This window comes from Marmota flaviventris, chromosome 1 (assembly GCF_047511675.1).
Source record: "Marmota flaviventris isolate mMarFla1 chromosome 1, mMarFla1.hap1, whole genome shotgun sequence".
In the NCBI taxonomy this organism is placed as follows: Eukaryota; Metazoa; Chordata; class Mammalia; order Rodentia; family Sciuridae; genus Marmota; species Marmota flaviventris.
The window spans coordinates 44923816-44950341 of record NC_092498.1 but is presented as its reverse complement, the minus strand read 5'-3'; the positions used below and the strand labels follow the sequence as shown (position 1 = coordinate 44950341).

The following is a 26526-nucleotide window of genomic DNA, read 5'->3' as shown; positions in this document are numbered from 1 at the left end:
ATCTAGCTTTGGATCTTCTCAGATTTATAAATATTTCTCTTAACTGAAAATATTATACTGATCCGGACATACATCTATTTATCTTCTAATGTATAGACAGTAGTAATTACTTTTTTCTCTTTTATAACAGGAATGATATTGTTCTTAAATATCCATGTACATGATGTGGGGTTTTTTATTTTTGTTTTGTTTTGTTTCATTTGCTTTTATTTTTAAAAAATAAAATATAAGGCAGTGAAACTTGAAATTAAAAGCTTGGCCTTGATTTTTTTATGAAGTCTTATACTAACTCTTGAATAAAACTACTAATAGGATCAATAAAAGTAATTATGAATAGTTGAATTATTAAATATTTTGTGAAATATCATATTAAAAATACAAAATCTTTAAATTTTATAAAGAAAAATGCAGTGATACGTGAAAAATACTTAAGTAGATAAATTAATTTTTTACTCATTAAGTACAAGCTAAATAATTAAAATAGGTAAATCAATTCTGATTATGAAAGAGCACGGTTAAAAGAAAAAAAGATCAGAGTAATGCTTTTCTGCAAAATTTAATAAGAATTGATTTGCTTTTAGATGGCTTTGACTGGAAAGCATCTGTCTAATATTTCTTTCAATTGAATTCATTACAAATTTATTGAGCATTTAGTAGATACAAATCACTATACTTGATATCTTAGGAATTAAAATTTATTAAAACATAATTCTTGCCTCAAAGCAACCTAGTACATAAATAAGTATGATATGATAAGTTAGTTAAGGAAAGTAAAAATTAATAGAGTAGTTAAGAGAAAGTTCACAGTTCTGGTTAGACAGTCTAGAAATATTTTCTCAGATTCATCTGGAATCATGGAGAGTACCTTAAAGAATCAAGGAAGTTAATACTAAAACATTATCAGAGCAATACTGGGGGCAAGGATCCACTGAGCTAGTTTACATATGGCTTGAACTTGAGTTCTGCACAGGGTACCCCACTGAGCTTTGTGCACAGTAAGCATTTAGTGAATATTCATCAATCTAGTTATTTCTGCTTTCTTTAAATTCAGAGGCAAAACTCAATTTTGTTTGCATTTATATTCATTATTTCCAGTATAATGTGTTATGGTTACAGAATTTGGAACAAAACAAAAGGCTTTAGTTCAAAATTTGAAATATAGAAAGGGTCCTACATGTTCCTGCTGTGAAGATGAATAGCTTGGCCATAGGTAACAGTGAGACCTTAGAGGAGCCAAGACAAGGCTTACTTTAGGGGCCAAGTCAGAGCCACACGGAGATGAAATCACATTCTTTGGTGATGATGCCAATGAAGGACAATAAATAACTAGCAAGATAAAGCAAACTGGTTAAGGACACATGCATTCAACATTGAGAAAGAATAAATGCAATAGCCTTTAACTTTTCCTTCATGCATTTTGAGTCTGAAGCACATATATTTTCATTAAATGTTACTTGAAGAACATATGTTTGAGAACTAGCCTTGCTCTTTATTTGTCCTCGTTTGCCTTTTCCTTCATGGTTATATTTCAGTCCTTATTTCATTTGTCCTAATGGTTGAAAACCCTTCCACTTCAGACAATGTGATTTATCCATCTTGATATTTGGAAATAGTTTCAATGCTTCTAGGTCTTTGTTTCCTAATCCATAAAATAGGGATAATAGTACCTACCATATGGAGTTATGGGATGGATCAAATGAGATCATATCCCTCAATTATTTAGAACCTTATTGTGCATATCATTAGCTATTATGATTATGATAATAAGTACTTTTTATAAATATTATTAAGCTAAATTCAAATTTTTAATACCAAGTTATATAGGTACCACATTTCAAATAATGCCTAATAATTTTTGAGTTATGCAAAATTTCTAGATCAAAATAAACATTTTATTATTTTGTCACCCATGTGTTTCTGGGACTTGTGAACTTATGAGATTGCAGTTAAAGTGATTCTATTAAACCTGACTCTGTTTTTTTTTCCTCTGCCTCCATAAAAGGCTGTTTTGAACAATAAAGTATGGCTATCAAGGTTTTACAGCACAGTTGACCTTGTATGTGTATCATGGAAGTATTATGGGTTGTTCGCTGCAGGTGAATTCCAGATCCATACCCCTTATAAGCCAAGTTTGTAAAGTTTTTATACTGGGGGAAGAAAAAAGAAAAGAAGAATAAACCAATATCTAAATGATTCAATCAATACAGCTTTCTTTAATGGCCTGATAGAACCAAGGAATCACATATGGTATTGCATCAAATTGAGGAAAGCATGTGCCATTGAAATGACCTTCAATTGTGTTTAGGAGATAGTTAAATGTTCATTTGAATTTGCCTAAATCATGCCTTAGCAACTTGGATTCTTGTCTGGATACTACACACAGAAAAGCAGAGTAAGTTCTTACGATCTCATGCATATGCTGTTTCAAAAACTTTAAAGTTGCAGATTCACAGGATAACAAAGATCCAACTCAAAATAAAACAGAGGATAAATACCACAACTTGAAACAAGGTCCCCACTGGTGACAACTAGTTAAGGTGGAAATTCAATGATTGGTTTATCAATAATGATAGCACATTATACTCTTGTTAGTGAACACAAAGACAGGCAGATGGCATTTTACCGTCAAATGATATGTTGGCATTGACTTTTATGCACACTATGTGCCATTTTAGCAAGGAATCATGGATTCCAAGAATATTGATAGATAGGGGTATAGCTCAGTGGCAGACTTGCCTAGCAATTTGAAGCATTGAGGGGAAAAAATCCAAAAACATGAATAACATGACTAAAATTTAAACCTACAACACAGACAGGTTACAAAAGATGCTTATAAGTTATCAGTTGAAGTAACTGAATTATCAAAGAAAATTAAAAACATTAGTTATTCCTGTCATTTATTTCACAGGCATATGAAATTAATTTCAGCATTTAGCCCTTACTTGTATCAGCTCATTACCTACATTGTGGCATTTAAGACACGTGCCAAGGAGAATACATGTACTCTGGGGACTGTGCAAGAAAGTATTACCTTCTTATAAATCAGGCTAAACATAGCTATTCTCATTTGCATTCCAATGTGATGAAGGCCAAAAATGGCCGGGTGAAGGAGCAGTGTCCTCACGATAAAGAGCAAGCATAAGCCTATGGCTAGGTAAATGGCGATGGAGCGTTCCGCCTTGTTATCTGGATCATAAGAAGCTATGATTCTTCCCAGTAAGAGAGGCTGTACTGCTTTGGTGACTTCCTGAAGAAGGAGAGAAACAAAGAAAATGAAGTTAATTTCCATTTCATAAAACGCTCTCACAATTTCAACATAAGAGATTTAATCTTTACAGAAGGACTTAAAATGGGGTTCCAGAGAGGGTCAAATGTCTATGAAACTTCGGACACTGTCTTTATATCTGGATACTTTCAAATAAGATTTTTGAGCAGGGCATGATGGGGCCCACCTGTAATCCCATCTACTTAGGCTGAGGCAGGAGGATCACCAGTTTAAGCATAGCCTGCGCAATTTAGCAAGACTGTGCCTCAAAATACAAAATACAAAGGGCTGGGGATATAGCTCAGTAGTAGAATGCTTGCCTAGCATGCATGAGTCCTGGGTTCAACCCATAGTACCCCACACACACATGCACACACATTTGAATTTTGAATCATAGAAAAAGTAATTTGAAGACAAGTTTATGTATATTTTTAACTTAAAGGTGAATAATGACCACAAAGTAAAGGTATACATTCTGAAATGATTTGTTAGTCACTAACACCTACACGGTGCTGAACGGTTCCTAAAATATTTCCCATTTAATTTCATAAAACTTTTGGAGTCAAAGTAGGTCTTTTTATTTTTACTTTACAGTTGTTGAAACTGAGGCCAAAGAGTCAACATGAAATAATACAAAATAGAGTTTTCAAAAGTGTTTTGAGCAATGGCTTCATTTTCAGGATGAACACAGCTACTCAAGGCTTTCTACCACATAGCAGAACTGGTGACAGGAGGGAGGAGCATGTCAGCACCAGTGGAATTTAAGGCCAGCCACCAGGGATACCATTCCCTTCTCAACCTGGAATAGCATGGACTTCAGTGAAGAAGTCTGTCCAGTTCCTCCACCTCAGGCCAGTTCCCAACAACTCATCAACTCCTCAAAAGTCTTCTATCAACTACAAAAACAAATTGTCCATCCAATTCATTATCCTTTCTCCTGAAAATATAGGAATAGATTTGTAAAAGGAGGCCTAATTCTTCTTACCCATCTTGATAAATTTCCTTCATAAGGAAAAAATGCGTAATCCCTCATTTTGTCTAACAATGATCTAGTAAAAGGAGAATCTGGGGTTAAATTCTACAAAAAGATGTTATACTCATTGGTTTCATTTCAAGTGATATTTCCAATCCTGACTGTCTCCACCCTGCTATTGCTTAGCATTACTCTAAGCAATATCCAATTATTCCCTAATTTGCTTTTCCCCCCCGCATTCTCTACAATGTCTTTTCTAAATTGCAAATGCCCAGTACTAGCCCTCACATTCTCAACAGATAGCCATGTTTTCTACATCAACTTCATTCCCCACAGACAACTATAATCTACACATAGCTTTGTGTAGCTACTCATTCTGTAGTTCATACTTTATTTCATAACTGTATAAACTAAGACTCTGAATATAAAAAAATTGAAACTCTTAAAAAAGTTTCCAAAGTCATCACAAATGTGGACTATTATAATTCTTTTCTCACATATAATCATATTTTAAATATGAGCTCGAATTACATCAAACAGGTAGATACTGAGAAGAAACTGCTAGCATCTTGGCCAGATATAACCTGTTAATAGTCTACCAAATTCACTGAAGAAAACATGTTTATAAAAAAAAAAAAAAAAAAAAAAACTCTTGGAGCTGGGGATATAAATAGCTCAGTTGGTAGAGTGCTTGCCTTGCATGCACAAGCCTGGGTTCAAGCCCCAGCACCCAAAATAAATAAATAAAATAACTTTTTTGAGTTGCATGTATGTGCTACTCATGTTAGAAGTATTCTGTTTGGCCATAAATCAGGGAGCAGAGAACATTAGTGTTTCCCATGCATACAAGATAAAGCATCATTTCTTGATCATTGTAAGACTATAATTGGAATAGTATGAACAATGACTGCTGCTCATGAAATCAATTGCTTATATCATGTATAACAAAAAAATCTTTCTTTTTCAGAACCAATTTCAAAGAGAAAGAGGTTCCTATTAAAAACTGTATCAAAGAATATAGAACCACTTATAACTACATATTGCTGCAAAAGTACTCAAATACTTCTAAGGAATAACTCCTGTCTACACAATGCTAAAAAGAGCAAACTGAGGCAAAAAGAGAAATATTTTAGCTATCAAGCTATGGAACAGAATTTTTCAAATTAGAAATGTACAGTTTTGCATAAGTTTTTTCCTACCCAAGTGATTTAAGCAAAACTCCCTGCTATCGAATCCCCATTATAATTTTTCATAACCTGCCATCTCTATCACAAAAAAATTATTTGCTGAATTTGTATTTGGTCACAACTTATGACAAAAAATTAAAATTTGTATTAAGCTGAATGAAATGTCAATTTTACATACTGACATTATTGTCATTTTGCCTCAACAAAAAGAGGACATACTTATCCTACGAATGACAGTGACAATTTCACAAACGTGCTGATGGTATTACTCTGGGAGGGCACATGTTCATAGAACAAAATACAGTTTATTTTTTGTAGAAATATTCCAATAAAAGGACCATCTGCTAATAGCAAATCAACACAATCCTCACCACCACCTAGAGTTGTTATAATTCAAGGACAAAAGCAGCACTTCAAGTATCCCCCACCCTCCTATAGTTTTCACTAATCTGTTTTATGCAGCATGTTCTCTAATATTTACAATAGAACCATTACAGATATCACCTGATTTTTGTTATTTGGAAAAGAAAGTAGAGGTAACTGATATGCAGCTTAATCTATGAAGTACAGTCTTTATAAAAATCACCCCTGGAGAAACAGCCCTATATTCGTGGTGTATACAAGCTGCAAGTTATCTGTCACTTAGACTATTTTCAGAGACACAAAAACTTTCCTGATTTGCCACCTCATGAAACAGTATGAATAAACTAAGGCTTGTATGAATGAGGATAAGTGTAAAGTTATTTGAATATTTAATAAAATATTTTATTACTTATACAAAAACCAAGATGGAATTCACTTAATGATTCACTTAAATAATAATAAAAAAGCCTAATGCCAATGTTTAAATCAACTTGACAGTGAAATAAGCAATGAATTCAGGATCCTGAAAGTCAAGTTCTTATCCTAGTACATTAACTACTCCCTCTTTGACACCTTATTCAATTCCCTTCCCTGGATAGTTTTTCTCGCTGATAAACTGAGAGGTGGAGCAAACAGATCTTGAAGATCTCCTCCAGCAATAATATCTCTGAATATATGATCTGAGTCCCTGGCACAGGTCAAGGATTCCTTAGCTAAGTGTGATTACCCACATCCACATGTAGAATCATTTTGGACGTAGTTATATTAAATGAGTTTATCCCAAAATAAATTTGTATTAAAGATTACCACTTTAAACCCAAAGCATAGTTGTTTCTAATATAAGTACAATGATTAATTGAAGAACCTCTAAAATTACCTGTTTTCTTTTGGGTGTGGTTACTTAGTAATATCATCATCATTATGTCTTCTCATTTTAAATATACTTTATATGTCTTTGTCTCAAGAATACTAGAATAGCTTAACAATCAGAAATTAATTAATAGGATACCAACAGACTAGAGAAGAAACTATGATTATCTCAATAACAATGAGAAAGAAATCTTAATAAATTTCATATCTGTGTCTGATGAATGTCCTTAATAAACTTGAATATAAATATACTTCATTAATCTGAGAAACAATTTCTACCTCAAAACAATACTCAGCGTCATAGTCAATAAAACTCTAGGAGCATTACATTTAGATTCAGGAAAACACAATAAGAATATTAGCTATTATGACCACTTAACATTTTGAGGGAACTTCCAGCTAATGCAATTCAGTAAAAAAAAATGACTGGAATATGAATATTGTAAAGGAGAATAAAAACATATCATTATCAGTGTAGGCCATTGCTGCCTAAATACCTTAAGTGATCTAGACTATATCAAGAAAATAGACTCTTAAATACCAAACATGATAATTAGTGTGATAATTATCCCATTCATAGAAACAATATGACAAAAGAGACATTGTAATGCCAATTTTTTAGATATTTTTCACACAAAAAGAAATTTATAATAAAATTTGAGGAATAAGAATAATGTGTGTTACTGGACATTGAATCAGAGTTATAATAAGATATGACAACAAAGAAATAGAGTGATTTACCTGAAAAGTCCAGAAACGAGTCTAAATGCATGTAATATTTTAATCTATAATAAAGTATAACATTTTAATTCAATGAAGAAAGAGTAGATTATGTAATAAATGATGGAAAAACTCAATAGTCCTTTTTCAAATATTAGGTTTCTATTTCAAATACATCAAAATGACTTCCAAATGGTTAGATATTTAAATGTAAATATAAAATAATAAAAACAGATATGTATAATATTTGACCTTCATTAAAGTACAGTACCAAAGCAGAAAACAAACAAAAAGATGCACAGATTTGGCAGCAAATTTTTCTTTAAATTAAACTTCTCATGGGTTAAAAAAAAAAAAGAAGCAAAAGATTACTAGAAACAAAATTACTAGTCAAAGGAGAGGCAAAGAACATGAAAAGACAACTCACACATAAAAACAGAAATGCAGTTAATATAAAAACAATTTAAACTCACTAGCAACTAAATGTAATGCAAATAAAAATATACACTCTTTCAGTTAGTAATTTAAAACATTTTAAAAATAATAACATCTATTGTTGGTGAGAACTGACTTTTCACACAATAGTACTAGGAGAGTACATGAGGACATCTTTTCAATTTATTTGTACTTAGCACTTAGATTGGGTCTAGAAGATCTGGTAAGATTTAGGTTTTAGTTAAAGGGATGTGTATTAAAGACTACAGTAGTAAAAATGTAAACAATCTAAATATCCAACTAGGAATTAATTAAATAAATTATGCTATAGTCATATAATTTATTAAATAATTAGGTGGAAAAACATCTACTGACATTGAAAGCCATTTACAATACATTAAGAGCAAAAGCAGATTAATAGTACATTATATAAAGGAATGATTATCTTCCTTGTATTAAATATATATTCCCATGGAGGGAAAAAATGGAAGGATAAACATCATTAATCATTAGTGCTTATCTAATTATTTCATAAACAAAAATACCTAAAATGTGATGAAAATTTGGGTAGAAAACTTCATATACTTATGATAATTAATAAAAGATAAAAGAATTAATGTATACCAAATTGGAAGAAAGTAAACATATAGACCCAAGAACTTATTAAGATACACTGGCTTATATATCAAAGTCAAGTCTTAAGATTCTGATTTTGACAGGGAAAATATGAGAGTCAAATTTTGATTTATCTTGATGCACTAGAGTCTTATGGTAATTTTTGGATAAAGGAAGAATTTCCCATATTCTGAATAGTAAACAGAAACCTACTCATGCTTACTGCACTAAAGAGTTGCTCAAAATTTATATTTTCAAAATATTTTCTTTACTTTGCCAAAACTGTTCGACTTTCAAATACATATATACACCACACCAAGAACACAGTTTCAAAAATACACCTTTGAGTTATGTTTTAAGATTCAATGCCTAATTCAAAAATTATTTTTTGTGTGGGTTTTTTTGTTGCTATTATTTTCCTTTTTGTGTCTATTTAATTTCATTAATGATTACTGGTGATGTCTTCACTAGTAATCTGAGGAATAGCCTTTGTATTCTGTAAGAAAATGCTCCTGGGTTTTCAGACATAGCAATGAATGGGTATACAATAATGGAATATGTGTTAAAATGTTAAGTTTAATTATATTTCTGAAGTAATGCTTAGAATCAGCTATCACTTTTAAACACTGGTAAAATATTTTCATGTGCCCTATAAAAATCAAATTGTTGCTTCAAGACTTGCTTAAAGCATGTATGTAAAAATAAGTAAGTACAAATAATGAGTATTTGTGCACTTAGGTAGAGAATCTGTTTAAAAATATAGTAATGATGACATATATATTAAACATTTGCTATGTAACAGGATCTATTCCATGTGCTTAACTCATTTACTTTCATGACAAATCTATGAAATATGTGCCATCATTTGTCTCTATAATAAACAAAGACTAATAGTTTAAATAATTTGCCCAAAACCACACAGCTATTGACCAGCAAAACTTGGATTTCAACTAGAGACTTTGGTTCCAAAGCTCTCATCTGTGTATCCATAACCCTAAATCAACATGAAAATGTTACAACACAACCTGACAATTTCTCATTTGTTTACCAATTCATACATAATCATCAATTCAAAATTAATGTAACAAATCAAGATTTAAATTAATATCAACATAACAGTATGTGTTCTATTTCTCTAGGCCCATCTCACAAACACATAATTTAAAAACGGAAAAGATTCTAGAGAAGGCACACTGTACTATCACCCTTAAAACTGTATAGCTAAAGAAACTAGAGTTCCAGACAAGTTCTTAGATTTTCCCAAAATTGTCAAATGGGTTTATGTCACCAGAGCATAAACCTATCTCAGAAGAGTTAGTAAAATAATGCTGCACCTTTGGGAAAAAAATACATACTTGAGAGTATCATATGTAATGTATATTGTTTGACCATGTCATATCCATCAGAAACCATAGGACATAGATGTAACTTCATATGCTACAGACTACTCTCTTTCCTATGGGTGAGATAAATCATATCCCAACCTCCTTTCTGATCCCAATTCTAAAAACACAATCACAGCCAGTTCCTAATTTACAAATATTATTTGTTCTGAAATTTCAGATGTAAGAACAGGAGATGTCTTTAGCCTTAGACACAATCTTCTACTGAACATGGTATTGGATCTTTAGGTTAGCCTAGGTTTGCCCCCAAATGCTCTTAAGAGCACCTTTCCGTTTCAGTAGTACCTGAAAAAGCCTAACCAACCTTATAGTAAAGTTTCCACAAGAAAAGATGGAACATCTCTCCCTGTTGCAGTCTTGGAAGAGAAACATAGAGCCCCTCTTAGCTATAGCTTTGCCCTCTCATGCCCCTGACATCTGCCCCTCTCCAGTCTTAAGAGGGGGTGCTGGAGGGAAGAAGCACAAAGTTAACAGCTAAGGTTGGAACTGTCAGAAGGCACATTTTAGTCTCAGTGGGATGGCTGTCACTTTCATTAAGGAATCTTTCCCCATAATTAGTCTATTTTTTGCACAGCTCCTCTTTCTTCTAACTTGGCCTTTTCTTCTACAGTGACCCTCAGAGACCTAGCTACTCAAAATGTGGCTTGAGGGCAAATTTCTCTACCTGAAAGCTCTTAGAACCAGATCTCAAGTTGCCACCCAAACCTGGTGAGCCAGACTCAACTAGATCCTTGGGTGAACTGTCTGCATATAAAAGTTTGAGAAATGCTGCCTTCTGTCATTAAAAGAGTTAAAATTAATTTTGCTGCATTTAAAAATTATCCAGAATTTTCATTAAGAAAACAAGCAAAAATTTCTATGTGTAACACCTTGAATGCCATCATTTTAGATCTAATGAATGTTTTGTCATTCAGGGTACATACTGGTGCTTATCTACCAGTGGTCCTTAGCCCAGATGGATAATTAGAATCACCTGGGGAACACTTCAAAAATATACTGTCCCAGGTCCGATTCCAGACCAATTAAGCCTACATTATCTGAGAAGCAACTACTTATTACTCTAAAGGTAAGTAAAAATCTCCTACATTTCAAAGAAAAAAAACTGACCCACTTTGAAATGCCAAGTGTTCTTGTCACAGGATCTGGTAGAAGATGTGGAGAGCAATGGGCAGCACAATCTCTTAAGGATGGGGATACCAGTTTTGGTAGGGAGTAAAAATACTGAGGATATAAATAAGTGGAGTGGAGGGTGCTCAGAGTGCAAGTTACCACCAGGGTCAGAGAAACAGCCAGATATGGGGGTATGGGGTGATGGCAGACAAAGATGAGAAAGGAATCCCACATGGCAGGACTCTAGAAGATTTCCAGGAGGGAACAGTCCTTAGGGATCTAATCACATGGAAAGGATATCCATAAGCCAAAATGCCTAAGGCAGGGCCTGTCCATGTGAAGAATTCTCCCAAACACCCTCCCTTCTTTACCAGTAGGCTGCTTTTCAAGTGCCTGTCCAATGTTTTGTCCAAACATAAGAGACAAAGATCTTTCTTTACAATGCAGTCTGTGGGACTTGAGGACTCTGACAATATGATTACCAGGACTTTTTTATGCCCTTAAACTTCCTGGGACTTAAGAAAAGTAGTCTGACCTACATTGCACTAATAATATACTTCAATATGATGGTGGAACCATGCCAATGGCTGCCTAGGAATCAAGAATACTTTTTTAAAATTTTACTTGTTTATTCTAATTATATATATATGACAGAAGAATGCATTTTTATTCATTGTACACAATTGAAGCACAACTTTTCATTTCCCTGGTTGTACACGATGTAGTGTTGTACCGTATGTGCAGTCATACAAGTACCTAGGGTAATGATGTCCATCTTACTCCACCATCTTTCTTGCCCCCATGCCCCCTCCTTTCCCCTCCCTCCCCTTTTCCCAATCATGGTTCCTCCATTTTTTCCCATGGACCCCCCAACCCCACATTATGGATCAGCATCTACTTATCAGAGAGAACATTTGGCCTTTGTTTTTTTGGGATTGGCTTACCATGATATTCTCCAAGTCCATCCATTTACCTGAAAATGCCATATTTTTTTTTCTCTTTTAATGCTAAGTAATATTCCATTGTGTATATATACCACAGACACTTCTCAGAAGAAGATAAACAATCATACTTCGGAGAAGAAGATACACAATCAATCAACAAATATATGAGAAAAATGTTCAACATCTCTAGTAATTAGAGAAATGCAAATCAAAACTACTCTAAGATTTCCTCTCACGCCAGTCAGAATGGTAGTTATCAAGAATACAAACAACAATAAGTGTTGGCAAGGATATGGGGGGAAAGACTCTCTCAGACATTGCTGGTGGTACTGTAAATTGGTGCAACCAATCTGGAAAGCAGTATAGAGATTCTTTAGAAAACTTGGAATGGAACCACCATTTGACCCAGCTATCCCACTCCTCAGTCTATACCCAAAGGACTTAAAATCAGCATACTATAGTAATTCAGCCACATCAATGCAGCTCAGTTCACAATAGCTAAACTATGGAACCAACCTAGATGCCCTTCAATACAAGAATACTTTTTGAGTGAATGCCTGTAAATTTCCTATAATAAATACATTGTGAACAAACTTTAGATAGGGCAGAGGGGTTGGAGGGGAAGAAAGGGGAGATGGAGTCAGAAATGATGGTGGAACGTGATGATCATTATTATCCAAAGTACATGTATGAAGACACAAATTGATGTGAATATACTTTGTATTCAACCAGAAATACAAAAAATTGTGCTCTATATGTGTAAAAAGAATTGTAATGCATTCTACTGTCATATATAAATAAATAAAAGTACATTGTGATATTCTCTTAGTAATATCCTTTCAGATGCTCTCTATTTAGCCTCCCTCAGACTCTCACAACAGGCATCTTCTTTTCTATGCTGGGAGTCTTAAATGTTAAAAGACAATGTTGTATCTGGCGGCTGAGTCAGATGAAGAAAAAAAACAAGTGCCGAGTTAATGGTGACAAGCTGTAGCTAATATGATTAAAATTATATCAGCATTGCAGAAAGATAAGCTCTTTCATGATGGCATTTCCTTTTTCTTAACCTTTCACAATTAACAGCAAATGTTAGAGTACTTTTTTGTATTCGTCCTGAAAACAACCAAATATTTATTTTACCACAATTATCATGATGTAGAGGGACTAAAAATGCATAGACATTATGAAAGTTATGGTCATCTATTTCTAAGAATAGTGTTAGAGCCATATCAATAATCCATGCTTGTTGATCCCTGCTTATTTAATGAACAGGAGGAATGCACAGAAAGAAAACAACAGTCAGGCACTGGTGTCAGTTCTTAAAAGGATACAGGTCTTTTTTTAATGGCTGAACCTTTGCTCCTTCTTTTTTTCCTCTAAGGAACAAAAGAGCAAAGTTAATGAGGCTGGGAAGGGGAGGGGAGAAGAGAATGGGGAGAGGTTGGTTAATAGATACGAACTTACAATTAGGAAGAATAAATTCTAGTAGAGTGACTATAGTTAATAATAATATAATGTATATTTGAAAATAAGTAGAAGAGAAAATTTTAAATGTTGCCACCACAAATAAATAATAGCTGTCTGAGGTCTGTACCCTGTTTTGATCATTAAATATCACACAAATATATCAAAATATTACCCCATACCCTCTACATTGTGCAACTTATTATGTGTCTATTAAAATGTTAAAAGTAATTATTAAATTAATTTTTTAAAGAGATCAAATATCTGGAAAATTGCACTGGTCTAAATAGCTAATGTGGTTATCTAAATTCTTTGAGACTTGATTTTCAATATTTTTACGACTTAAAACTGTCTTGACAAGACTAAAAACCTATAGCCGTGCCACCCTTGAGCCATTCCCAATGTAATAGTTCCTCTCCATGTCTTCTCACCAAACACACTTCACAGCTGCTTTTCCTACCAGAATCATTTTCTAGCCAATAATCATTTGGTTACCAGTATGAATTGAAATATATATTTGCCCTTCAAATGCTCTGCTGCTTCCAGAGATATAGCCTAGGACTCAGAATAGCTCAGAAATTCCTTCCACCTCACCTCATCCATGGATAATTAATACATTATGTATGGTGTCATAATATCTTTTTTAAATCTTGTGACATTGAGATCTTATCCCATCTTTACACCTACTCCATTCCTTTCCCTTAGCACTCTAGGTCTCAACTGAATAAAAATTGTTTCCCAAAGATACAATAAAGATAATTAATTCTTGAGTTAGCTAAGTCATGTTAATTAACAAATTATTTTTCCCACAACTTTTTCAGGATTCTGTAATATATGTATCTCTCTCTCTCTCTTTCTCTCTCTTTCACACACACACACACACACACACACACACACACTCACCTCCTAGGAGAAATTCTTTTGGCTTTTTAAATAACAGATCAACATATATGACTCTATTAATATATATATATATATATATATATATATATATATATATATATATATATATAAATCTGTAGATCTATAAAAGCCAGAAAGTTTTTCTAGAGATTATCAAGACCATTAGGAAACACTCTGGACCTAATTGTAGTCATCTTTGTCAAGAAAAATTTTAAATGAATTTTCCCTGGACTGTATGAAATAAATTCTTAAAGCAGAGTAACTCACATGGCATTTCATTGGGACAGCCTATGACACTGCTACCTCCAGGAAGCAGAAAGACATATGAATAAAACACAGGTCAATTCATATGCTCTGTAGTATCCCAAAGCAATATTGTGCACAGCCATCCCTTGAAGTCTGGACACATTTCCCACTTGTCACCTCCTTTTTCAGGTTACAACTAAGGATTCAAAGTGACATTTAGATTATATATAAAATAATAGAGTCACATTCGAGAGCAACTGGGGAACATCCAAGGTCCTTAAAAACCTGGGTTTTCAACTATGCCACTCTTACACTGAAGAAGACACAGAATATTGAGAAAATACATTGCAAGTGTATCTCATTGCCAAATGTGAAATTGTTGCTATGTTTCTTTGAAATAATTCAGTATATAAATATGATTTCAAAATATTACAAATATTCCTATGCATAAATTACTGAATTTGACCTAATTCTCCTGACATTGTCTCCTGAAAATCAATGTCTCCTGACATTCTCCTATTGAATACAGAAAAATAAAGACACTGGTAATCTCATGTACTGATAAGACAACATGATTTGAAATCATAAAAGAAAAAATTTTAAACAAGTAATTCATTTTTCTGGACCCATTTTAAATTGTAAAGTGCCACCTGTGTTCAGGAACATCTTAGTTCCAGAGGATTTTCACTAATCTTTTTTAGGTGGTTTCTTAGTGTTTGAAGTTGGATTAGTCCTTTGTTTCTTTACCCTGGTTCACCAGATTTCCTTAGTTCTTCTATAATCACAAAAATATAATTATTTTATTTATCACATATTTACAAGAGAGATTCTTACCCCTAAATATAATAAGATTCCATAGAACATAAATCTCCAGAAAAAACATCGCCGAAGGGCATTAATGAGTTTGGGATTTTTCTTTGAAGCCAGTTCTCTATCCCATTCTCTGCAAAAGAATAAAAAAATGGGACCAATAAGTTGCATGTGCAAATATTTAAGTTGTCCTCTCTTCCTTAACATACCTTGTTTCACACAAGTGTATCCAAGGAGATTAACCCGAGTGATTAGAGACAAAACTTTGTGGAGACTCTCCAATACCAACTTCTCAACTACTTATTTGGCAGATGCATCATATATCATTCTGCAGGGATTTGATTTCATGAAAAGGCCATATTGTATGTGTTAAAGAAAAGTGCTGGGCTTTTAAGAGCAAAGGAATGGTTGGACAAAGAAAGTACGACATTTATGAATACACATTGCTGTGCTTGGAACAAGTTAAATAAATTAAACATATAAACACTCTAAGTTTTTCTCCTTCATTCCTTAATCCTTATCTTTTTAGAACTGTCGTAGATGTTACAACATTTAAATGTCAAACGCAAAACAAGTTAGAATGTCAAGTGGATTCTTCTGTGAGTTAACATGAGAAAAACTTTAAACTTTGTTTCTAAAAAGTAGAGGCATAAAATTGAAATCATCAAACTTCGTTTTCAAGTACTGAAGTCATTTATCAGAGTAAAATTCTTTGAAAAATGAGGAAAGAATACCATAAATTTTGCATTCAGAATTAGATAATCTGAAATCAATACATTTTTATTATTTTACAAAAATATTATAGGAACATCAGTTGACTGTATTTATTTTAAGCTATTGCCACTGATCTCTGTTAATAAAACTCCTGTTTTTCTTTGTAAGGGAATAAACTATCTATTACTTTCATCTTAATTGTTAAACTAGATGGCAATGAAAAAAAAATTATGAACTACAGGCAACAACTAAAGAAGTAGATAAAGGCTTCGCATTTTATCAATGGCTATTCCCATTACTATCAAGTTACCATAAGTAGACATAGTTCTATTTCACTTTAAAGGGAGAAAATAGCTAGATCTAAAGACAAGCTTGGAAGTCTCTATGCATAAATTGTAGCTTCCTCCAAAAGGTTGCTAAACTATCACTCATTTATAAAGCCTAGTCACCCTTCCCCATCTGCCTCCCACACTCATTCCCACTTTTCATTCACACGCATGTATCTTGCCTCTCATCCATAGTATATGGTAACTCAAAATAGGGTAAGATATCAAATATGGAGCAGAATCACCCTCTATCTATCAAAGCAGGAATGTATCCAATGGGATAACCAGGAAGGAGGGTTGGAATATAAACCAAAGAAATAGCTTCAAGATGAAGAAGTGAACAACAGTGAAGTAATATAGAAAAGTATAATTATATTCTATGAGTAAAGGGTTTCTGCTGATTCTGGTCAATGTAGTTTTAGAAATATGATAAAAGTGGGAACCAAAGTCCTGGAAGCGGGGATGTAAATAGATGGTAAAGAAGTACAGAGACTAGAACAGAGAAATGTTAGCTATGAAAGGAAACAGAAAAAGAATGGAGTGGTAACTGAGAGGAAGGTCAGGTTGGGAAACTTTTTTTTTTTTTTTTGTAGTTGTAGATGGACAGAATGCCTTTATTTTATTTGTTTATTTTTATGTGGTGCTGAAAATCAAACCCAATGCCCCACGCATGCTAGCCAAGCACTCTGCTACTGAGCTATAGCCCCAACCCAGGTTGGGGAACTTTTTAATGTGTAGCACTTGAATAATTTGTAGACTGAGAGGAGTTAGCAACAAGACTAAGGTGGTACATTCCAGCAGCACCATAGTAGAATCAGGAGGGCAGAAGTTCTATAGTTATAAAGTCCATATGTTAATTACAATCACAGAATGAATATGTGGTTTGCACACTGCAGTAATGTAGAGGTTTCAGTTCCATGGTCACAAAATTCAGCCAGAGGGGCTATTGGACCTCAACCTCAACCACAACCACATGGAAACCATCTGGGGGTCTTGCTCACAAGACAGATACAACTTGTGAGGCCAGGGTCACTCCCTAAGGTACAGAGGTATCAAGTAGTATAAATGGTATATCGTTATTTCCAAATTTCAAAGTTTGAAAATTCCACATGCCAATTTTATAATAACAAGGTGAAGAAGTGATTCAAAGAGCAAAGCAAAAATAGTAAAGGTAGAATTTATAGACTTAAACTGGCATAGAGTTGTTGAACTGAAACAAAATTGCTTAATTCAAAGATTGAATTAAAATAGGAGGTGCCATGAAACTGAGAAGAAAAGAAATATTAAGCCAGATAGTCTGTAGATTTAAGTGTATGTCCTCTTCAAAAAATTTGGCCATTTCAAAAAATATATTTAGATCACACATTTTCAATGAACCTAACCCTACTCTGATTAATATTTCTTTCAGCATTCATTTAGGACTTGTTGGTTGATCTACTGTATAATCTATATTATTTTGAACTTGCTAATATACTTACACTATGTTCTTTATATATTTCATCTCTCCAACAATGTTTCTATATAATGCTGCATTTCACATTCAATTATTCATTTACCCAACAAATACTTATTAAGTAGAACTTTATGACAGGCTCTATTCTAGGCACTTGAGGATGCATAATAAACAAAACAGAAAAAACAACAATGACAACAAAAAAATCCATACCTTCATGACACTTATACACAAGTGTTCAATAATGGAAGTTGACCCTTGGTCTTGGAAATATGAATTTGCTACTCCTTCTAGATATATTTTTGAAAAAAATACAATCAAGAAAAATAAGTTTTGATATCTTACTTTGCCATGAAAATATCAAAAAAAGGGAAATAAATCTAATTAAAATAAGGTAAACAAAGCATAAACCTTATCCAACTTTTCAATTTTAGTCAATAAATTGGCAGGTACATTTTCCTTTTTAATTCCATTTCCCTCTCTGGTATTAGACACTGGACTACTGGCACAAGACCCAGGCTAATTCATTCACTACTGTGATGAGTCCAAGGAGTGAGCATGTCATTTTGGAGTCTCTATATTTTCCCTGTTCAGCCAAGGGCAAAGTGCTCTTTTCTCTCTGGTGTATAAAGGGGAAAGCAATGAGTTTTTAGTAAGGACCCATAACATGAAGAAAGCCATTCTGAGAGACTAAATCAGCATGAGGCAAATGCCACCAGGTAATATTTGAGACCTTGGTTCCACAGATTCCCTAAGGCCAGGTAGCTAACTAGATGTTCACATGGTTTGACTTCATGAGCCAATAAATTCCCTCTATTTACTTAAACTTATTAATTTGGTTTCCATCACTGGCAATCAAAAGGGTCCTGACCAATACTCATCAAAAGGGGAACTCTAGGAAGTTCTTCACTGTAGGCAACAGTGTTTCTACAGGTGGACAGTATAGACCTAGGTTGGAATCATGGCCCCATCATTTATTCATTGGCAAGTGACATTATCTTTTCAAGCCTCAGTTTGCTTTTCTATAGGATGGAGATAATAGTGCTTTTTTGGTAATAGGTACTCAAAAATATGATTTCTTTTTACATCTTGATATCCAATAACCATTGCCTTAAGATTTCCCAGGAACCATACTGGAATTCACATATTAAGATTTTGGAAGCAAAAATACATGATTTGCTTCTTAATGATGTTGCTTTAGTCTTCATAAAATCCACCTCATGCTCTTCAAAAAGACATAAATTCTCAGAATGTAAATAATGTGTTTTCTGCAAAAATAAGTCATTTCTCAAGCAAATATTTAGCTTTCTTTCATGATTTCATTGTTTAATTCTTGAACTGGTCAAGATTTTAGTGAGCCTATAAAATGTTCTGATTTTAAATGTGCCAGTTTAAGAATTAAGTCCTTTAAAATGCTAGTTTTATATCTCTAAGTAATTAATAATATGACTGTATCTCTTCAACTAATAATAATCTTCATGTACATACCTTTCCAACTTTTCAGATAGATTGTCAGCAGAATCAGCAGAAGGAATTTGGTATATGTCTGACAATTCCAGGCGCTGTCTGTACCCTTTCCTCAAAATTGGTCTAGTCCAGCTAAAACAGAAAGAGGCAGAGCACATATAAGTATTCCTTTGATTTTGTCTCCAACATAGACATGGAATCTGATACCAATTTAAATCTTCTGGCATATGAATAGTACCAGAGACATGCATAAATATGACAATAAGTCAATTTATATAAATAACAAAATTCACATCAACACTGCTTAAATAATGTGACCATCTCTTTGTCGAAGGGATCAGGAATAATGATGGTACAATACTTCCCAAAGGAAAACAAAACCTGACTGATAAACAGACAACAGATACTTAATTATCATCTTCCATAACTGTGTCACTCTAAAACAAGGTACTCAGCAATGACTTATATATAAAAGGAACAGACTATAGCTGGAGTGAGTAGTTTATATAAATTTGTGGACTTAATTATCATGTCTGAATCATCATTTGAGAGTAGGAATTGTAACTCTCTTATGTTTCTTTACCTCACTCCACTATAGTTACATGGCTGTCCTCTAGGCATCTAATAAATAACAATTTGTGATGAAAATTAGTGATAGTGGTATGGAAAATAATTAAACAGAATACCCCAGTATTTTCAGATATATCATTTCTAACTATTATGGATAAGGCAGAATAATCTTCAGAAATAAGAAAATCTAAAAAGAAAGAAGAAGAGACAGGTGAAAATTTTGAAATAAATCATGGACAAAGAAACATTTCTAAATAAAATTTAAGAGAATGAGAACTCCCTCAGGTGAAATTTCACTCATCTATTGAAGAAAGGAAACTTGCATTTAATTATTCCCTAAATTATGTTTTTTCCCTCAGCATCTTTCTTTGTTCCAGAGAATTGTAAAATCTGGTGTCATTGGCACTTCATTTGGTTATGCATCAAAATGCCCTGTTAAACCACCAAAACTCAAAAAGGAGCATGTTAGTCCTGAGAGGAAAGATAAATTTATAATAGGAACAAATACTCTAGCAAGGCCATTCAGAATTTTTAAAAAGGGAGTGTAATGCCACATGCAAAGATTTTGATATTATTACAGAGCAAAACTTTGCAGATGGCCTTCCATGTCTGACCTCATCACTTCCACATTAAGAGTCTGGATTCTTCTTCACATTTCTTCTTCTCTGGCTTCTTGCAGGGACCACCCCATGTTCCTGATATTTCTAAAATTTGTCTTTCAACCACACTTATGGTGCAATGCTACATTGTTTACAGCTAGAGAAATGAAAAGTTGTGTTGCAATTGTGGACAATGGATCAAAATGCATTCTGCTGTCATATATACCTAATTAGAATAAATAAATATTTTTTTAAAAAAAAATTAAAAATAAAAGATTTAAATGAATTAAGGCCCAGCTCTAAAATTAAGTAATTCTATCAATCATTTCTTGCTAAGATATTAATGAGGATATCAGTGATGTGATTCTTAATGTCACTTTTTTTCATTAACTTGCAAATATGCATTTAAATAAGAGCTTTCTTTAACAAAAGGTGATAATTAGATTCAGTCTTCATTGCTGGGCCTGATCCATTGGTCATTTTTCCTGGAGAAAAATAATGAAAATAGATGAGGCCCATCTGAATGCCGTAAGACAAGAATCACCAGGATCACACCATGTCTGCAGTTGGCACCATCTGAGAAAGGCATGGTACCTCCACCTAGTGCTCAGCATCCCAGCGACCAACATACTGGAGGGTGAAGTTGGAAATATAAATGACAGGCTGGGGAAAACGGAGAGAGCCATTTAGGGTTGGATTTAGATTATGATCCTTGGTAAACTTAAGCCAAGAAGTAAAAAAGGTAAAACAAAAGCTTGCTATTAGTAAAACCTTGCATAGCACTTTTCAAGCCTCTTTTACAACCATGAGTACATTGTGATTTTAATGTGAAAAGCTTGTCATGTGAGTAGAGAAAAAAGGGAGAAAAATCTTGCTCAGATATGCTAAACTTATCTGAATTACTAAATGTCAAAGCCTAGATTTTTCCACATTTCTTTTGACTTCATTCTTTCCTTTACCATGTTTAGCTTTTGCTATTTAAGAAAATTAAGTATGATTAGTTGTGCTAGACATACATTTGGGAAGAGGCATTGAAAGCAGAGAGAACAAAAGCTAGCCAGCTGCAAGTAGTGATGTGAAGGCAAATAAAATTTAACAATTCCTTCTTCAGAAAGAAAGAGAAAAAAAATGACCTATGGCATTGGCCATTTTCTGTGATGTAAATACTCTCACTAGGACCAATTTCAAGTTACCAATATGAAGTCATTGAACAGATTGGAAAGAGATACGCAGTTGCATATTATAATATGGTAGGTTTACCACTCAGATACATTGAACATAAATAACCTCAATAGCACAGATAATAAAATAATTAGAAAGTGAGAACTTCTGAGGTTTTATTATTTATTCTGAGGTTTTATAAGTGTAAGTTTAAAGAATTTAATATTTAATAGTGGTTATGTTGAACAACAAGCTTACAAACTTCCTAACTATGTTAACAATTGGCTCAGAAAAAAAACAGCTGTAGCAAACCACTGTCAAATGTCTGAATTTTTGCAAACAAAGGTAATGGCACTGAGGACAGAAATTAAAGGACTTGTAGAAGATTTATTGAGAAAGATAATGTGTTCTACCTATTAGTAAACTTTGTATTTTTAACATGTTTGAAATTATTAAAATATAACACTGACTTCACAAGCAAGTAGAATTTTACTATATATCACTACCATAACAAAAAGCATTTTTAAGAAATTATATCTTTTCAATCTCCTAGAAACAAAACTCTTTGGTTCATATCTAAGATCTGGTGAGCATTCCCATAAATGAATTGCTAACTCATTTCAAATTAACACAATTTGTGAGTTGCTTTTATAAAAATCTTCCACTGTTATCTGTGCCATTTCAATAAGTTAAATTGCAACATGATGTCTGCTTTTGGTCATCAAGAGTTCCATAACCCAGCATCATCAAATCAAATAAATTCAGCAGTTTAAAGACCCAAGGTTGCCACCTATGATCATTACTACTAATTAGTATTTTCTGGCAGCTTCACCACAGTAAGCCTATATTTGTGTCATAAAATAGACACTTAGCCTAAGATCATATATAAAAACTAAAATTCATTAACCTTAGGTTGCTTGGCAGACACCACTAAGTCACCCTAGAGAAAAATTTTATTCTCTGAGGTTAAACCAGTAAAACAGAATGAAATCTGGACTATTAAGAAGTTGTCCAAGCTACCTAAAGCCAGTCTTGTAAATACAAAACAAACAAAACCTCCAGACATCTGTACTTAAACATTTTATAATATTAATTAATGCAAAAATCCAGCCAGTTTTTCTTTTAAACAATCCCTGGTACAAGAGTGCAGAGTCAGGAATTTCACCTCGATATTCCTTTCATTAGAAATCATTGAACATCCTGGTATACCTGAGCAAGTATACCTGAAACAACCAAAAACAACTGTTGCTTGGCTTTCCTCTGCCTTCCATATCCCCATCATCTTTTCCTCTCACCCCCAGCTGACCTTGCCTTCTCTTTCTTTCATAACTAGCACTGTATATGGACAATGGATTTATGTTGGGCTACTTTGAAATTGTGACCATTTTCAAAGTTCTTACTATCTCTAACAGAAGCTAGCTAATTATTAATGGTGAGGTAGAAAAGACCCATAAAGTATACAGAGTGTTATAATTTACAAGTGTTAAACTAAGATTGAAAAACAATCCTAGCAATGCAGACATAGTTTCCCGTTCACTTAACTATAAAAGGTTTCATATTTATTGGAGGAAAAATAAAGTTATCACATTATTTATTTAAAAAACACACACATGATATTATATTTAATTTGTTTCATTTCTTAAGATAGAACTTTCATTTTTTTCTTATAGAGTTCCTTGTTATTGCTTATAATGAAAAAAAAATTGTTAATTATAGCCACTATTAAAGCTTTGATTTTCATAAAACTTGTCCTCTAAAAGCAACATAATTAAAGCTTATAATCATCTTCCATTTGACATTTGACTTATTAATCCAACAGAGGCATCTGACATTTTCATCTGCTAAAACTTCTGAAGGTCATATATCAGATCTTTTCAAAGTCAAAATGATTTTGTTTGTATAAAACAATCATGTTCCCATGGTACTTAACAGTACTTTATATTTCACTAGCCAAATAAAAGAAAATGAAATAAAACAGCACATTCAAATCTCCACTTGTATGACACTTCTTCCAAACACTGACATAGTAATACACCAAAAGACTAGTAGCCTTTTTCATTTTCCCATGAAATAGTTAATAATTAAGGAACAAAGGAAATTACTCTAAACTACATTGGGTAGACTAATTCAAATACACTAGAAATTTTCTCATCTTCCAATAGATTTACATCTCAGTTGCAGATCCTCTGAAGGTAAGTACCATGACTCTTTACCTGGCTTTCATGGGAGCCAAACTCAATGTTGACTATAAAACATTACAATTGCACATTATTATGTGCTTTTTTTATATACTGCTTGGCTTTACTTTAATTCTCAGAGTAATAGAGTTTATTATTGGGATTAAAACAGTAATAATAGTTAACATTAATAGAGTATTATGATATTCATAAAAAATTCTATTTCATATACAATATTTCTTCCAAAATCCACAACAATAACTCCAGAGATAAATCTTGGTACCAAATTTTGGTAGCCAATTTACAGATCAGAAATTGAGGCTGAAGATGCTTAAATAATTTATCAATGACAGAATTAGAATTAAAAAATAAAACAGCAAAATAAATAACCAATACCATAACACCAAAGCCTACTCTTGTATTCAATTTGACATATTAAAACTAATCTCAAAAGCAGCATATACTTGGATATAACAACAAAAGCACAAGCAATAATAACAACAACAAAAAACAGATAAATTGGACACTATCAAAATGTAAAACTTTTGTACTTAAAAAAAATCAAAAAAAGTGGAAAAATAATCCACAGACTAGGAGAAAAAAACTTTTTCAAATAAATATCTGATAAGAGACTTGTATATAAAGGACTCAAAAATCAATAATTAAAAAACAATCCCAATTTAAAATAAGCAAAAGACCTGAATAGACATTTGTCCAAAGAAGAAGATATACAACAAAAGGCCAACAAGTACATGAAATGATGCTCAATATCACTAGACATTAGAGAAATGTAAATCAAAACCACAATGAGATTCCACTTCATTCATAATAGAATGGCGTATAATAAAAAATAATAATAACAATAAGTGTGGCAAAGATGTGGAGAAAATTCTAACCCACATGCACTGCTGGTGGGAAAGTAAAATGATGCAGATATCCTGGAAAACAATTTTTAAATTCCTCAAAATAATATGCATAAAGTTTGCTAAGAATCATCAATTTTACTCCTAGGTATAGACCCAAAAGAAATGTGTTACCCAAAAATGAAAATGTATGTCCATAAAAAAAACTTGTACTCTAATATTCATAATATTATTATTACGTGACAAAAATCGGAAAAGTCTAAATACATATCAACTAATGGATAAATAAAAGGGATATTTCAACAAATGGAATATTATTCTACAATAAAATGAAGGATGAGCTAAGTAGAGTGGCACACACCTATAATCCCAGCTACTTGAGAGGCTGAGCCAGAAGGAGCTCCAAGTTTAAGACCAGCCTGGGCAACATAGAGAGACCAGACCCTGTTTCAAAAATAAAATTTAAATAGGCTAGATTTTTTTTTTTCAGTGGTAGAGCACTTGTCCAGAATGCCTGAAGCCCTGAGTTCAATCCCCATCACTGCAAAAGAAAAGAACGATGCACTGATACATGTAATAATGAGGATGACCCTTGAAAACATTGCCCCAAGTGAAAGAAGTCAGTCACAAAAGAATACTTTATTCAATTTATGTGAAGTTTCCATAATAGGCAAATCCATAGAGACAGAGAGTATATTAGTAGTTGCTTAGGGAAGAGGTAGAGTGGGGCTCCAGAAATAGCTGCTAATGTATATGCAGTTTCTTCCTGGAGTGATTAAAGTGTTCCAAAATTGACTATGGTGGTGGTGAACACAACTCTGGGGAACTTACTAAAAACTCATTGAATCTTATACTTGTAAATTGGCATGTGAATTACATCCCAATAAAGCTATAATTAAGAATAACATTGATGTGGCTGTGTCACTGTAATATGCTGATTTTAAGTCCTTTGGGTATAAACCAAGGATTGGGATACCTGGGTCAAATGGTAGTTCCATTCCAAGTTATCTGAGGAAATTCCATACCACTTTCCATAATGGTTGCACCAATTTGCACTCCCACCAGCAGTGTATGAGTGTACCTTTTTCCCCACATCCTTGCCAACATTTATTGTTGCTTGTATTCTTTTTTAAATATTTATTTTTTAGTTTTCGGTAGACACAACATCTTTATTTTATTTTTATGTGGTGCTGAGGATCGAACCCAGTGCCTCACGCATGCCAGGCAAGCGCGCTACCGCTTGAGCCACATCCCCAGTCCCTGTTGTTTGTATTCTTGATAATTGCCATTCTGACTGGGATGAGAAGAAATCTTAAGAGTAGTTCTGGATTGTATTTCTCTAATTGCTAAAAATGTTGAACATTTTTTTCCATATATTTGTTAATTGGTTATATTTCTTCTGTGAGAACCAACCTAGGTGCCCTTCAACAGATGAATGTATAAAGAAAATATGGTATATGGAATGGAATATACCTCAGCCTTAAAGAAGAATGAAACTATGGCATTTGCTGGTAAATGAATGGAGAATATCATGCTAAGTGAAATTAGCCATTCCCACAAAAAACAAAGGCTGAATGTTTTCTCTGATATGTGGATGCTAACTCACAATAAGGACTGGAGGCTAGGGAAGAATAGAGTTACTTTACATTAGGTAGAGGGGAGTGAAGGGAGGGGAGGGGGTATGGTAGAACGAATCAGACATTATTACCCTATGTACATATGTAACTATATTACCTGTGGGATTCTACATCATGTACAACCAGAAAGACGAGAAATTATACTCCATCTATATTTGATGTATCAAAGTGCATTTCACTGTCATATATAACTAATTAGAATTAAAAATAAGAATAACTTCACAAAGAAATCAATTGCCAGTGTTCATTTT

General features: G+C 33.2%; 1 protein-coding gene across 4 annotated transcripts in view; it reads right to left on the bottom strand.

Moving 5' to 3' along the window:
• Positions 1–26526, bottom strand: part of Cftr (CF transmembrane conductance regulator) — a 157827-nt gene that overhangs the window by 116055 nt on the left and 15246 nt on the right. For 3 of the 4 annotated variants that reach the window (XM_027926421.3, XM_071612772.1, XM_071612761.1), the window contains exons 2-4: positions 19290–19400; positions 15333–15441; positions 3032–3247 (exon numbers count right to left, since the gene is read on the bottom strand). In XM_027926421.3, coding sequence (XP_027782222.1) covers positions 3032–3247; positions 15333–15441; positions 19290–19400 — 436 coding nt within the window. Of the gene's footprint in view, positions 1–3031; positions 3248–15332; positions 15442–18014; positions 18091–19289; positions 19401–26526 lie in introns of those variants that run through there. The other variant, XM_071612765.1, reaches the window with a different exon arrangement.